The sequence below is a fragment of the Simochromis diagramma genome, unplaced genomic scaffold (genome assembly GCF_900408965.1).
Source record: "Simochromis diagramma unplaced genomic scaffold, fSimDia1.1 OVJJ01000418.1, whole genome shotgun sequence".
NCBI lineage: Eukaryota > Metazoa > Chordata > Actinopteri > Cichliformes > Cichlidae > Simochromis > Simochromis diagramma.
The window spans coordinates 267,699-283,911 of NW_024387407.1; the positions used below are offsets into that span (position 1 = coordinate 267,699).

The window sequence follows — 16,213 nt, forward strand, 5'->3', positions numbered from 1 at the left end:
ATGGTCAGGGTGAACCGAGTGAAAAACAATGCCCACCTGGCCTGTCGGGCGTTCAGACGCTTTGCCGCTTGGAGGTAGGCGAGATTCTTGTGGTCAGTCCAAACCACTACTGGATGCTCGCTCCCTTCCAGCCAATGCCGCCATTCCTCCAGTGCCAGCTTGATGGCCAGCAGCTCCCGGTCGCCCACGTCGTAGTTCCTTTCCGCCTGGGTGAGACGATGGGAGAAAAAGGCACAGGGGTGCAGTCTACCGTCGAAGCGCTGTGAGAGGACGGCCCCAACCCCAGAATCCACTTCCACCACGAACGGTAAGGTGAGATCCGCTTGGGCGAGAATGGGAGCCGACGCGAACAGGCGTTTGAGACGGTCGAAGGCCTGCTGAGCTGCTGGAGACCACAGAAAAAGCTGTTTGGGTGAGGTGAGTTGAGTGAGAGGCAAGGCTACCTTACTGAAGTCCCGGATGAAGCGTCGGTAAAAGTTGGCGAAGCCAAGAAAACTCTGCAACTTCTTCCGGGTCGTGGGCACTGGCCACTCCAGAACGGCTTTGATTTTTGCGGGATCCGCTCGCAATCGGCCCTGTTCAACGATAAAGCCCAGAAAAGAGACAGAGGAAACGTGGAACTCACACTTCTCAGCTTTGCAAAACAGGCGATTCTCCAGCAGACGCCGCAACACCAGCCGGACGTGCTCGACATGCTCCGTTTGGGTCCTGGAGAAAATCAAGATGTCATCAAGATAGACAAACACAAAGCGGTTAAGAAAATCTCGCAAAACATCATTCACCAATGCCTGGAACACAGCGGGAGCGTTTGTAAGCCCAAAAGGCATCACCAGATACTCAAAGTGGCCCAGGTGGGTCTTGAAGGCAGTCTTCCACTCGTCCCCCTCACGGATACGAACCAGATGATAGGCATTGCGGAGGTCGAGTTTGGTGAAAACGGTGGCTCCCTGGAGGAGCTCAAAAGCTGACGCCAGAAGAGGAAGAGGGTATTTATTCTTGACCGTGATCGTATTCAGGCCCCGGAAATCAATGCAAGGGCGTAGGGTCTTGTCTTTCTTTGCAACAAAGAAAAACCCAGCGCCCAGTGGAGAAGTGGATGGGCGAATGATGCCCACAGCCAAGGAGTCTGTTATGTAGCGCTCCATAGACTCACGCTCAGGCTTAGCGATGTTATAGAGACGGCTTGAGGGCAAGGGAGCACCAGGGAGCAGGTCTATCTCGCAGTCATACGGGCGATGGGGCGGCAGCGATTGGGCTCTGTCCTTGCTAAACACCTGACTCAGGTCGTGGTAATCCGCCGGTACAGAAGACAAATCGGGTGGAGCGGGCAGCCCGGCCGGGTCAGTAGCCACGCAGGCAGGCACTGCAGAGCGTAAACACTGCTCGTGGCAATATGTGCTCCACCCAGTAATACACCCCCTAGCCCAGTCTATCTGTGGGTTATGCTGCTGAAGCCAGGGAAAACCCAAAACTAAGGGGGTGTTGGGCGCCTTGAGGAGAAACAGGCGAATCCTCTCTGTATGATTGCCGGACAGGGTGAGAGTAATTTCTTGGGTGCGGTGAGAGACAGAGGCTAGCGTGCTGCCATTAAGCGCCGAAACCTCGAGCGTTTCAGGGAGAGGGACGACTGGCAAACCTATCTTGAAGGCCAGAGCCTCATCCACAAAACTCTGCTCGGCCCCAGAGTCAATCAGAACGTTACATGGGTGAATGCAGGAAAGAAACTGTAATTTCGCGGGACAGCTAAGGTGGAGAACCGAACTCGCAGGTGCACCCGTCAGTATCCCCACCTTTACTGACGGGCAGACTCTTTTGACCGAGAGGGGCAGGCATCCGCGAAATGTCCCCTCTTCCCGCACTCAAAGCACTCACCCACCAGTCGTCTTCTTCCCCGGTTGAATCTAGTCCGCCCCAATTGCATGGGTTGCTCCTCATCAGCTGGAGAGTCGGGTTCCTCCTCCCTCCATTCCAGCGAGGGAATTCCCACGCCCCCTGCTGACCTCCGCCCATCTCCAGATCGCCTCCCAAACTCCCGCATATGGTCATCCAGACTGATACACAAATTCACCAAGGCACTCAATGATTTAGGTAGCTCTTTGGATGCCAACTCACGTTTGATGTTCTCATTCAAGCCGTTCAAGAAGGCCCCTCGGAGTGCCTTCTCCTCCCAGCCGGCTTCTTCGGACAGGATCCAAAAATCCACGGAGAAGTCAGCCACGGTCCGCCGACCCTGTTTCAATGCAAACAAACGATGAGCAGCACTGTCTGGGTTAGACCCCTTATCAAATACACATCGAAACTTGCTTAAGAAGTTACTGTATGAGATAGAGGGCTGAGCGCTCAACACCGCTTGAGCCCACTGCAGAGCCCTTCCCGTCAGTAGCTCGACCATAAAGGTGATCTTGGTAATGTTAGAAGCATACGCTTGAGTCTGCTGCCTAAACATCAAGGAGCATTGAATCAAAAACCCCCGACATTTATCCAGGTCCCCGCCGAATTTCTCAGGCACCGGCAATGCGTGTTCACGTCGCGGCGGGGGTGGAGATGGCGGAAGGGGAGACGCCGCCGCTTGGTCAAGCAAGGCTATAGGTGGTTGTGGTTGCGCAGGGCCCCCTTGTGGCTGAACGGGTGCCCCGGGTGTAGTGAGTAGCATACCTTTTAGCTCCGATACCACCTGTAGTAATGCGGACTGCTCCTTGGCGACATGCTGCAGCATTGTCTCGTGTCGCTCCAATCGTTCAGCCTGAAGCGTGATTTCACGCTGGAGGGGGGTAGAGTCCGCTGAGTCCATTGCTGGCTGGATTGTTCTGTCACGGCTAATGGAAGGTATGGACCCAAGCGCGGAGCTCTGGGTTGAAGCAGACAGTGCGTTTATTTACAGTGCGTGAAAGATAGTCCTTAAACATCAATATCTCCAATAATTGTCCTTTCTTTTTCTCAGTTCCCGGAAGTGGTGAAGGTGAGTTTTCCCGTGAGGTCTGTGTGCGCTCCTTCCGTGTGAGCTCCTCCTCCCGAAAACGCCAGTGAATCCTTTACTCCACTCCTCCGTCTCGTACTTCCCCAATCTGAAAGTCGAGCAAACACAACAATGGATGAGAAGGCTTGCCTGGCCACGCGGGTGACAAGATCACGCGCACATTTAGCTACCGAGCTCCGAGTACAATCCAGCGTCAACTGCCGTCTGGACACATCGTTAAATACCTCCGTCTAGTGAGGAAAGATTAGCGGCAGCTGGAGCCGAAGATTACACTTCCGGGTCAGAGATCGGCCTTTCTCACTCTCTCGGAGACGCCGTTCCTCGGCAGCCAGACCCGCAGAGTAGGGAGGGAGAGAGAAAGAGAGGAGGGCATACACACACACATCACAAACAAACAAGCAGGTCGTCCGGGAAGACCGTCCGACCGTGACACACAGAGGCACTAATCATGACAGCACAAGAACAAGCTCTGAGTACAAGATCCATAGAGGCTGGGGTCTATCACACCAGGCAAGACCTCAGGTGCAGGCTGTGTAAAGATGCCCCAGAGACCATCCAGCACATAACAGCAGGGTGCAAGATGCTAGCAGGCAAGGCATACATGGAACGCCATAACCAAGTGGCCGGCATAGTGTACAGGAACATCTGTGCCGAGTATAACCTGGAAGTCCCGAGGTCAAAATGGGAGATGCTCCCAAGGGTGGTGGAGAATGACCGAGCTAAGATCCTGTGGGACTTCCAGATACAGACGGACAAAATGGTGGTGGCTAACCAACCGGACATAGTGGTGGTAGAGAAACAGAAGAAGACGGCCGTAGTGATGGATGTAGCGGTTCCGAATGACAGCAATATCAGGAAGAAGGAACACGAGAAGCTGGAGAAATACCAAGGGCTCAGAGAAGAGCTCGAGAGGATGTGGAGGATGAAGGTAACGGTGGTCCCCGTGGTAATCGCAGCACTAGGTGCGGTGACTCCCAAGCTAGGCGAGTGGCTCCAGCAGATCCCGGGAACAACATCGGAGATCTCTGTCCAGAAGAGCGCAGTCCTGGGAACAGCTAAGATACTGCGCAGGACCCTCAAGCTCCCAGGCCTCTGGTAGAGGACCCGAGCTTGAAGGATAAACCGCCCGCAGGGGCGTGCTGGGTGTTTATATATATATATATATATATATATATATATATATATATATATATATATATATATACACACAACTATTAATCTATATTTGTCCAAATAGCTCAAATAGGTTGCTCTAGCCTTTCCAAGTAATATCTTTCTTTGGGGCCTGCTGTCCAGGCTCTGAAACCAAGTCAGATAAAAAAACAAAGTGCCATGATCAACAGGGGAGCTTCCATAGTAGGTGTGACTGATGCGATTTGACCCGCGAGACTACTCAGATTTCTTTATATCAGGGTGAGCAGGGAAGACACGCAGATGTCAAGGCAGTCAGGCTGTGTGAGTCCTCCCACCCACATCGACTCATAGGATCAGGGATTAGAACTTCAAGGAGCTGAACCAGACTTCCTGTATAGCAGGTTCATGGGCCTACCAATTGACATTAGCTTAAAAGGCACCAGCATGCAAACATCACCTCAATCTTCAGCTATGCTAGCATCCTTACTCTTCTCTCAACATCATGGCAGGTGTTAAGAAAAGTGGAATAGAGAGAGATTCAGCTTTGATATTTGTGTAAATAACAAACAGACTGGTTCTTATATAGCGTTTTTCTCATTACTCAGAGTGGGTGAATGAAGCAAGTTACACCACTTGCATTATTCACACACACACACACACACACACACACTTTTTCTAAGATTTTATTTCTGTATAAATGCTGGTTATCTAACATTCACTCACATTCATATTCCGTTAGCTACAAGGCTGCCCCCTGCTGGATGATCCACAGCTGCCCTCAGAAGTTCTGATAGACCAGGCCAAACACCTGGGCAACCTGACCTCTGTTAGTGTTCTTTGTTTTTTTTCTTTCTTTTGGGAAGTACAGGAGAATGACTACCTTTTAAAAGATTTAATTCATTTCAGCAGTTGAAATTAGAAGTTCCAGCATGCTGAACCTCAATGTGAATCAGCGGTCTGCTTCACAAACAGGATGACCCTGTAAGTGGGCAATACAGTATAATATCACAACAAAAACAAATACTATTATGACTCTTTTCTGGGAAACATGCAACCGGTCCTGCCATCTCCCGACTCAAATTGTGGTCGTAAATATTTTGTACTTGTAAATCAGGATTTGTATGTGTAAAAAGAATTTGTGTGTGGACTTAGCCAAAAAATACATGTCAAATTCTGCACTCAAGTATCAAGTTACAAGTATAAATTTTGACCCTTTTTTCCTTCCTTTCATCTGATTGGCCAATGTCTTGTCAATCACAAATTTAACTATCCAATCAGAAAACAGATGGGTTTGGCCATCCGGTCGTTAAGTGATGACGTGACGAATCCTACTTCTGGGCCTAAAGTAGTCTGCGTTTAATATGGCTTTTGTGTTGTTAACATGTTTAATGTTATGTATTTTCTTCTATTTAATCTCAAAAAGTTCCTAGAACAGTCAGTGATCACTGTTGACCTCCCTCGGCTTTTATTACCGCTAATCATTTATTTAAGCTCAGTTTTTAAAACCTTAGGATGTAGCTACAGCCCAGCCCATGCAGCAGTATATGAATGACTAACCTCGTATTGTGGATGGATTATCTCAGTTGTTCTCCTGGCTGAAGTTTGGTCCTTTTACAGCATCCTGCCATGCGATTACATTTGTTCCTGACCACCGAGAACACTCACGTTAACTTTTATCGAGTGGAAAAAAAGTTAGCTTGTTTATATTATGCTAACATAGCTGTGTCGCTAGCACATCATTATATACCAGCTGACCAAACTTCAGTAACCCTACAAACGTCACTGCTGTTTAGTTTTCTGTCTTCATTTATGCTGGAAGTGATAACAGAGCTGTACGTTTTAATTTGTTTCCAAAACCCCGCAGTCAGGACATGCTATATTGTATTTAGATAGAAGCTAGCGAGCTAACTTCCTGCTAACTTCTAACTCTGTTAAATGTCATAAATTCCGTTTTCATGGATGCCTGGATGTTAAACTCAATTGTTACACTTGGTAGAGCAAAACGCTGATCATTTTATTAAAGATGAAAGACTTTAGACAGTTTTTCAACTCAGTAATGCCATAGTGATCGTTTGATATCTGGACCTGCAGCGGAGTTTAGGCCCAGACACGTCAGACTTAACGACCGGATTGCAGGGGTGCTTTGATCTTATCACACTGACACAGAACTGAACTGAAAGTGTGATTATTTGAACTGTTGACTAATGTTATATGATGATGATTATTATTATTTTCTTGTTTTGAGCCAAATTAGATTTTTCTATAGGAACTCTGTGTTTAAGCACCAATGCACCAAACTGGGTTTGAGAACAATTTAGAGCTCATGCAAGAAAAGACAGAAACTGCTCATCATGATCAGTAGTGGGCATAAATTCAATGAGCTCATAGCACTAAGTTGTCTTTACTAGCCCTGCAGGACAGACCGGTTTGAGACCCTCAGACTCTCAGTTTGTCTTAAATAAGTTGTGAAACTGTGAAGCTGAAGGTTTTCGTTTAAATCTTATTTGTAAATCAAGAACTAAAGCTTGAAGAATAAACTTGGTGGCTGATTTAGAACAAAGCTGAGCTAACTAAAATGATCTTGATCTATGGAAGGTTAAGTGTGACCTGTTTGTGTTTTATTAAAGATGCCGGCTTTTCATTTAAAGGTTTCCAGTTCTGGTCTTTTCACTGTGCTTTGCTCCACTACTCCTGCCAACCTAGAACTGCTCCAGTAGCTTTCATATTTGTCTTACAGTACAGCAGGTAGTTCTAGGACACCCACAGACAAACACAGACACACATATTACAGTGTTACCTTCAGTTAAATTTTATTCATACAGCACAGCAGTCAGCTAAAGGTGATTTATATTTACATTTTATATTGTAAGGTAAAGACAATAATACAGTAACTCATAATTAAAGGCAGAGAGTTGTATATACACACATGGTGAATGAAGAAGAAACACTCAGTGCCCAGCACCCTACACCTATTGCAGCATAACTAAGGGAGGATTCAGGGTCAGCTGGTCCAACCCTAACTATATGCTCTAGCAAAAAGGAAAGTTTGAAGCCTGATTTTAAAAGTAGAGATAGTGTCTGTCTCCTGAATCCAAACTGGAAGCTGGTTCCACAGAAGAGGGGCCTGAAAACTGAAGGCTCTGCCTCCCATTCTACTTTTAAATACTCTAGGAACAACAAGTAGGCCTGCAGAGCGAGAGCGAAGTGCTTGATTTTATAGCTGACATTTCAAATACATTGGATTGATTTGAAACATTCTAATATTATAAGATGCTGAGAGGAATTAAAAATCAAAATCAAAATCACTTTTATTGTCACATCATTATGTGTTATGTTATGTTAATTTCCTAAAAATCAAAGTTCACATTCCCTGCATTCAGATGAAATGATTCATCTTAGTCTAGTATCTACATGTTGACAATTGTTTGCCAAAGGACTGAAGAGGAAAAAGTTCACAAGGAATCATTTAGAAGAGTTTCAAACATCAACTGATTGAATCCATGAATCTGAAAACATGTTTCTGAGTGAAACAGACAGACATGTACAGACTGAACTGTTCAACAGTCAGTGTTTCTCTAACAGGAGGACACTCTTTACACCCAACTCTGCACAGACGCACCGAGCAACCAGGATTGAGTTTCAGTGAATGTGATGTTGAAGGTGTGGAGGTGGATCAGAGTGTCAGAGGAGACTCTGTAGAAGGACAGAGTGCCAGCAGGACAGTCCACATACAATGGTCTGATACATACCAGTCAGACCATTACTACACATCAGCTGAAAAAAATAATCAAATCTGTCTGGATGATCAGGATATGACTAAACCTCCTCCACATGCGTCATCTTCCTGTTGTTGTCAGACAGTTTAATGTCTCTGTTTACTGTGTTTGTGTCGATTCTGAGTTGACAGGAATCTGATTGAGAGAACAAACACAATCCAGCTGCAGTTATTGATCCATCATCTGTTCATTGATCGATTGATCGATGCTGTCTGTGTGCAGTGTTCATCTCCCCACGTGTGTGTTCATTAAAATCATTGTTTGACCGACTCTCCTGGACCAATTGCTGTTTTTGTGCTCACCCTCAATATTTGAACTCGTAAGAATACCTAGACTCCAATTGAGGTAACTGGGTGTCATTACTGCCAGCAGGAGTTATTGTTCTATTAAATCTACATTTATCCAGAGCCAGTAGTTTCGCCTGCTCTGGAAGACAATTGGTGATGGGTGCTGATGTCTCTCACTTCATGTTTCTTAAAATAGAATCACAGTTGTTGTTCCTTAGTTGGTGTGTCGCAGAGTGGGGAAAAATCATTAGACACATGAACATGGTGAAGTGAATCGGGGACTTCCAATTAGGACTCAGCTCCTCCTCACTATCACCCAGCCAGCCTGGTTTCTGCTGGGAGAAAGCTAATGGTGGCAAAGTTACCAACTACAGGCTACCTACAGGATTTCCAGGTTTCTGAGCCAATTCAGTGATCCTGGCCTCCAGAGCTGCAAATAAGCTGCATTTAATACAAATAAATTTATTACTAAGCTAAGCTAGCAAATGTCGAAAGACTAAAATAAAAGACAAAAATACTGTGAATACAAAGGGCAGTTAATTTCAATTGAAAGTGTTTTTAATTAAACAAGTACACACAAAAGCTACACAAAACAGCACAGTGCACTGTAGCATGAACAGGAAGTGATACAATACCACAGAGAGAGCCAACACTGAGTGAGAGTTCCAAACACTTGATTAAGTCATTAAGTAATGAATGCCATTTAAGGGTTCGAATGCAAGGGTTTCTGCAGTTCCCAACCAGCATGGAGGCATGACTGAGAGTTTGAGCTCCAATAAAATGATGTGTGTTAGCCCTGCGACAGACTGGCGACCTGTCCAGGCTGTACCCCGCCTCTCGCCCTATGACAGCTGGGATAGGCTCCAGCAGCGTGACCCTGAAAAGTATTAGCGGAAGCGAATGGATGGATGGAGAGCAGCTTTGGTTTCAGTTGCTCAGACGATGAAAATCAAAACAACCAGAATCCTTTAATACCTGTTCTAACCTCGGGCACTGATAGTGCATAAAATGTTGATACAAGCCTTTCTGAAGCAAGGTGAAGGAGTCTGGAGCAGCTCCCAGACTGCGTAAAGCACCAGTTTAACATGTGAACACATCAACTCTCATTTTATCCTTATTTATAAATTTCTTATTTCTTATTAACAAAATGGAGAAAGAAGATATCAGTAAAGCAAAAAATGGTTGTGAATGCTGGATTTTTTATAAGGCAAAGAAATGAAGATATTAGCTATATTTAATTTTTTTTTTTATCAAAAGTAAAAAGTGCTAAAAAGTGATGCAGTCATCCAGACATGTGTAACAATTAAAACAGAATCTTAGACAAAACTCACATTTCACACATTTAATAAAGTGCATTGTTTTCCTCACAGCTCACCAATTTGACCTGTTGCTTGTTCGTTTGTTGAATGTTGGCTGTCCAGGACGCCTTTCTCACTTGAGCCCGAAAGAGTCTTACTGAGGAAAAAGTAAACAACAGGGTCCAGGCAGACATTGAAAACTGACACCATGGTGGCTGCCTCCTTCAGGTAGAACAACATTGGCCCCACAGAGCAGCTGTTCAAAAGAAAAGTGTCGGGAAGTCGAACCAGGTGATAGGGGACAAAGCAAACACAGAAGATGCTGACCAGCACCAACATGTTCCTGCGAGACTTCACCAGCTTCTCAGAGGAGGCCAGCTGCCTCTGCTGTGCCTTCAACACCCTGCGGGAGGTGCTGTAGTAGAAGAAGACCAAAGATATGAAGACCACGAGGAAGATGATAGTGCAACTGATGTGAATTATTTTGAAGACCAGGCTGAGTGATGCACTAAAGAGGGTACCACAGCGGCTCAGGGTAGAACTCAGAGGTTCTTGGGTGAACAGGATGGTGTAGGTGATGGCAGGAATCAGAAGAAAAACCCAGGTGACCATGGAGATGATGTTTGCTGCTTGTACTGTCTGCAGCATGTGCATTTGTGAAGTATGAACAATTTTCAGATACCTAGCAAGAAGAGACAGGAGGCAGGAGACAACTTAATTAAGCTGTTACAGAGGTGCCAACATAGCTTATTATGGGCCAATCTTTTTTTTCTTTTTGTTGTTGTTGTTGTTTTTGTAACGGTATAAAAAATGAAAGGTGGTGGATTGGCCAGATGCTGGTCGATGTGTAAAAATAACTCTGATGTTTGGTGGTGGCTATGGCAGAGCTCCCACAGAGGCCAGCAGGTGGTGAGCAAAAGGGAAGGCAGGAGGAGCAGAGATCAGGCACGTTTGGTGTTGAGCTGAAAAGGAACACAGTTTGTCCCTGACTTCAGCTACAATGAAAAAGACACAAAGCTGGAGTTATTCTGTGTCTTTATGCTGCACAGCTGCCTCTTCTACTCTCACTCTCTCCCCCTCCCTCTCCCACTTCAATCATGAAACTGATCAATGATCAGCTGATCGGCTTTTCTGTCGCAGGTCCCGTCTCTATTTTTTGTTTTGCGCACTTTGCGCCAGAACGGGGAAACAGGCGGAGGTCGCGCTAAACAACAGCAGCACGTTTAAGCTTGATCAGCTGTTGTTAGAATTTATTTAATATTAATTTCTAGTATCAGCTGATGTTTGCTGGAGCCACAGCTGTAAAGCTGCTGGTCATGATGTCGGTTTGGTTATCTGGTGAGAGGGAAACATGAAGATGAAACCAGGAGATGTCCTTACTGGATCATCAGAGCTGAACAGGTGATGGAGAAACAGGTTTACCTTTTAGATGACATGAATGAGTTGAAGGGAAGTTATGAACTGTTTCTGAGAGACTAATAACACCAGGATCCTTTTCTAAGTAGCTGACAGCTGGTAACTGTGCAGGGGCGGGTCTAGCAAAGTTTTGCCAGGGGGGCATGTAGGGCATTAACAGGGAGAGGGGGGCACAAAGAAATACTTTTCTTTCTTATTCTTATTTAAAATATCTAGCTTTTAATAAATAATTATCTGAATGTTACAACTAAAGTTTGTATGTGATGTAAAATGTATAGAAATCATACATATACCAACAAGACAGCGTACATCACTGTCACAACAGGGTTTGTTTTCATTCAAAGTCTTTATGGCTTTAATACCTGGTGGGCCGGTCAATTAATTATTAAGTCCAAAGGAGATTTCTACACTTTGATCTGGAGCACAGGATTCATAACTAACACATTATTCTGGTTTTACTAGGTTCCTTACCTGTCAGCAGCAATGGACCCCATAAATATGATGCTGGCATACATGTTGAGGAAGAAAGCAGAAGCCCCAAAGCTGCAGTAGAGCTGCTGAATGATGAGAGAGCTGCTAGCATAGTGGCTGATGCGCAGTGGCAGAGAGAGGCAGAGCAGGAAGTCAGCAGCTGTCAGGTTCTTCATGTAGACCATCAAGCTGCTCGATGCCTGCTGCCGAGCTCCACAAAAGTAAAACTTCATGATGAAGCCATTGAGGGGTAAACCCACCTGTAGAGACACAGAGAGGACGACAGGACTTTGGTAGATGCACAGAGAACCTCGTTTCCATCAGAGCACAATCTGAAGACTTAAAACTCACCAGAAAGACCAGACTGTAGACCAGAATAAAGAAAGAGTTGACTGATGTGTTGACATAATCACAGGTCTGGCCATCTGTCACATTTATTGGTTCATTCATGTTTCTGGAGCTGAAAAATAAATCCCCTTCATTAAGATCTCTCTTTGATAGGATACACCTTCATATTATTTTAGGTAAATCAAAAGTCAAACTAATTTTAAATATAATGTTGAGATCCCCTAAATCCCTCAGAAAGTTTGATAAATGTCATCTTCTGGTCAGTTAAATTCAGTTATGGCTGAATGTTTCTGCTACTTACTGCTAAAGAGACGGGCAATGAAAGTGGACACTATATCTTCTGAATATTTCTGAACATCAAACTCACTGTTTCAACGTTAAAGTGATCCCTGTAAACTGATTGTTAGTTTTAGTTTCCTTATTTTCCTCTGAGTAATTGATTCGGTCACTAGTTAGCTAACATAAACTAATGTAAGTCTATCAGCTACAACCAACCAACCACATGATGTTCTGTACCAACAGAAGATGGTGCTAAACATGTTTTCAGACTAAACATAAACTTTGTGTCAGTTTATAAAGAGCAGGGCTCAATGGATTAAATTACTCTTTAAATGTGCAGCGTTTCATGTCTTCTTTAAGAACAGCACAGTGCTAAATATTTCACTGTTTTCTCAGATCCTGCACGTAGCTTTAGACAGCATGCCATGAGGATTAAATTTGTTGATATGAATCTCATCAGGAGCTCCTTCTTAGTTTTCAGAACCCAGTTTTATATTCAGCTGGTTGTTCTGTCACTCTCTTGTCTTCCAGGTGTAGAGCCTCGAGCCTCCACCTGCTAGACCTTTCAAAATTGACTGGTACATGCGTATTGGCTGATCTGGACAAAGGCGACCAATCACTCACCAGGGATCATTACAAAGGGGGCAGCTCCTGTTTTCTATGTATTAGTAGCGTCTTTATTGTGGGCAGGTGTGTAGGTTAATTCTAGGGTACTCTATACATATAAAGCACATAGACAGACACATGTTAGAAACACTACCCTATGCGGATGATGCCTCATCTGTATGGTTTTGACTGAACTTGTTGTAGATAGACATGACCTTTCAAGAAGCTGTAGACCAGTTTTGTTTTATTATTGAGTTTTCTAATTTGGCTCAGCCGCCTGGTCCTCCTCCCCCACCTCTGTTTTTTCTTGATCGTTGTTGAAACATGTGATAAATAAGCACTGCATGCCTTTTACACCTGCCCCCCACACTCCCACAGCTCATTTTGCAGTGTGGCTGTAACAACAGCATTAAATTGGTTCAACTGTTAAACCGTTTTCTACAACTTTGCTCAGCACAGATGAGCAGAGCTTTGAGGTTCACTGCTCGCATAACCGTACATGTATTTTTTGGAGGAAACACTTTTGTGCAGCAGAAGAATGACTGAATATTGGATTACTGAACACACAGCACTGAATGTAATGATGGGCTAATGACAGACTGTTCATTATGAACCACATATATAAGTGTAAGGATGACTATTACACCACGTGGCACCAGGACGCACCTAAGCCTTAGTCAGTGAGAAATTTGTAATGGTGTCATTACATATGCATCCTGATAGAGGCAGCAGTGGTGCTGAGGCAGCTGTGTGCAGTTGATTTTAAGTGTTTCTGGTCCCCAGGTCAGGAAATGTTAAGTACATCTTTAAAGTCAAGCATAAATTCAGTAGAAGCACAAAAGATTCAGGGATGATTAACCAGCAGGACTCACCTGTGTTTCTGGAGGTTTCAATGAGCAGGAAAAGCTGCTTCAGTTGTTTTGTGCTCTTGGTGTAACAGTGCTGCTGCAGATCAGGAAATGATGGCCACACCGCTAACCAGCACTTATTTCCTGTTACACATGTCACGTGTCTTTTTTATTTTATTTCCCAGTTTAGGTTATTTGTTATGTTTTGGTGTTTTTTTGATGGAGTCTGCTGTCGGAGTCTGCTGTCCGGATCCATGATCCGGACAGCAGACTCCGACTAGAGTGGACCCAGCAGATTTTGTTTTGTAAATTTTGAGGAGTTTCAGAATCAGCTCTGTGGGCGGTGGATTTTTCCTTTTTCCGAGAGGTAGAAGGAATTCAGGCAAAGGATCTGCAGTTTGCCCCAGTATGCTGACTTGACCTGGCTGAAGGACTTTGTCTTCACTCAACAATCCCCATATTCACTACTGAGCCACCCCACCCAAGGCTCATCATGGATCACGGTCATATATCATACAGTTAGTTTTCTGATGTAGCTCCACAGTTTCCTCTGGGAGATGGACAACCTGAGCAGTGACAGGAAGCAGGCAGCAGGTGGCAGCAAATCACCACAGTGCTTTTGATGTCACTGTCAGATTTTGATATCAAAAAGAAGGCCTACAAATAAAAGCCTATCCTGACATTTTCTGCTTAATCTTAAATGAAATACAGCACCTTATCAGGTCAGAACTATCAGGTTTGAAAAAAAAATGACTTGGCAACTTTTAAAATGTATTGTAAAAGTCCTGAAATAAACATGCAAACAAGAAGAAAAGCAAAGGACTGAACCAAAACTAGGGCTTCTTTTTTGAAAAGAGAGAACAGATCTGGAAACAGTTTACATTAGTGGGTAATGTAAACATGTAACTTCTTTCCTACTTGTTGTACAGTAAATAATAAATGTATGAAACAAAATGTAAATTTAACGAAGTTTCAGTGATGTGTAAAACATTTAAACCAACATTCTACTGAACACGGCACAAAGAGAACAAATTCAGTATTTTTTTATTTGAAGAGTACATTTCTAAACGGTAACACGATGATACTGTTTCATATATGCACTAATATTTTTTACCCATTTAAAATAATATTTTACTAATTTATTACAGGGAAAAACCACATCCGCTCTTGCACAATGTCAGAGTGCAAGAATAAAACGCAGCACTTCCTCTCTTAATTTCACATTAAAAGTATTGCAGTCACCTCATTTCAAATAACCTTTTAATCTGAAAGAGATCCAGCAGGAAGTGTTTAGTGTGGTAACTGATATCAAAGAAGAGAGTCTCAGCAAAGTCTGTGGCTGTGTCACTAATAACACGTCACTGAGCTGCACTTGTGACGGCTTAGCTCACGCCACCTGTCTTTTCTTTGTTTTACTGAAGCGCAGTTCATGCAGTCCAATCCGGTCATGCTAGAGATCTGTGTTGGGTTTTCTCTGTGCTCCCATAGCTGGTGCTGCTCTGTAAACCCGGAAAGATGAGCAGACGTTTCAGAGGTTTTCAGGAAGTAAACCCGAGAAACAGGTGGGTGTTTGAGTGTCGGGCAATCCGGCTGACCCACAGTCACAGACTTTTGTTTTCAAAAGTAACATATGTACGTCTCTTGTTTTGTTTTGTGATAATTTCAAATGTCAGTCATTAATTAGGTATGTAGGAGCTGAATCTCCAGCCCTGCTGAGAATCCATGCAGGCAGGGGCGGGGCTTTATGTTGATGGGCGCACCATGCAGCCAATCACATGCAAAGACAGAGTGGGACGTTGGAAAAAAGTGAAGAAACGAGTGGAAACATAAAATGAGCATCTGGCTGCATTTCAGTGATACTAGAGACAAAGCTGAGAGCAGAATTTATAAAGTTATGAATTGTTGAACCTTTTGGGGGTGAGAGGAAGAACATCTAGTTTAACAGGATGTATCACTGATCTGTTATTTAAATATAGACACGTGTTATCCACAGAAACGTCAGAATCAACAACCACCAAAAAGCCAAAACAGCAAACGATTAAAGAGCAGGTACACAGACTCTGAAAAAAGATGGACATGATAGACGTACATGGACATGCTGTCAAACTACCCAAACCTTTTATCACTGTCTGACCAAAATTCCCTGAACTAACAGAAACAGAAGATCAAAATTAGGCTCCACATTTGAAAAACATCATGAATTTTACTTTCACCAAGATAAAATCTCACTTCCTGCACAGCTCTGTCTCTCAGTATGCTTTGAGACCAAGTCTACAGTTGTGTTTGGTGTTGAAAAAATTCCACAAGAAATTCTGTTTTTCACTTTCTACCATAGATATTTATGTGGTTATATGTGGCCCGCCATGTAAAATGAGTCTGACCCCAGTCTCAGACTTCGAAACCACTTCCTGATTGTTAACAATTTATGAGTTGTTAACATGTATCGTAAATCTTAAAATATGAGCATAAACCCTGAACATTATTTCATTTCAGCTCACATGTTGCTCACAATACAGATATATACATTTGGTGAAGCAGCATGATCATTTGCTGGAGCAATGCCACGAAGAGGCTTAAATATGATCCACAGTAACAGGTTTTATCAAGTGATTCCCTCGGTGCAGGAAGAAGTGCAACATACAAACACATAAAACATCAAAGATCACACAAGTGTTCATTCATTTTTGGTGCATTCATGTTTGCTGTAAATCTGAACTTCATGCAAAGCTCCAATGTTGTCCTGTCAATTCAACTGATAAAGAGCAGGTAAAGT

General features: G+C 43.9%; 1 protein-coding gene across 1 annotated transcript; it reads right to left on the reverse strand.

Moving 5' to 3' along the window:
- Positions 1-8,623: 8,623 nt before the first annotated feature.
- LOC120720767 (P2Y purinoceptor 14-like) lies at positions 8,624-11,613 on the reverse strand. The gene is made up of 2 exons (XM_040010540.1): positions 11,360-11,613; positions 8,624-10,154 (listed from the first exon to the last, which is right to left on the reverse strand). Exons 1-2 carry the CDS (start codon positions 11,590-11,592, stop codon positions 9,539-9,541), a joined length of 849 nt encoding a protein of 282 aa, XP_039866474.1. The 5' UTR covers positions 11,593-11,613; the 3' UTR covers positions 8,624-9,538.
- Positions 11,614-16,213: the final 4,600 nt, after the last annotated feature.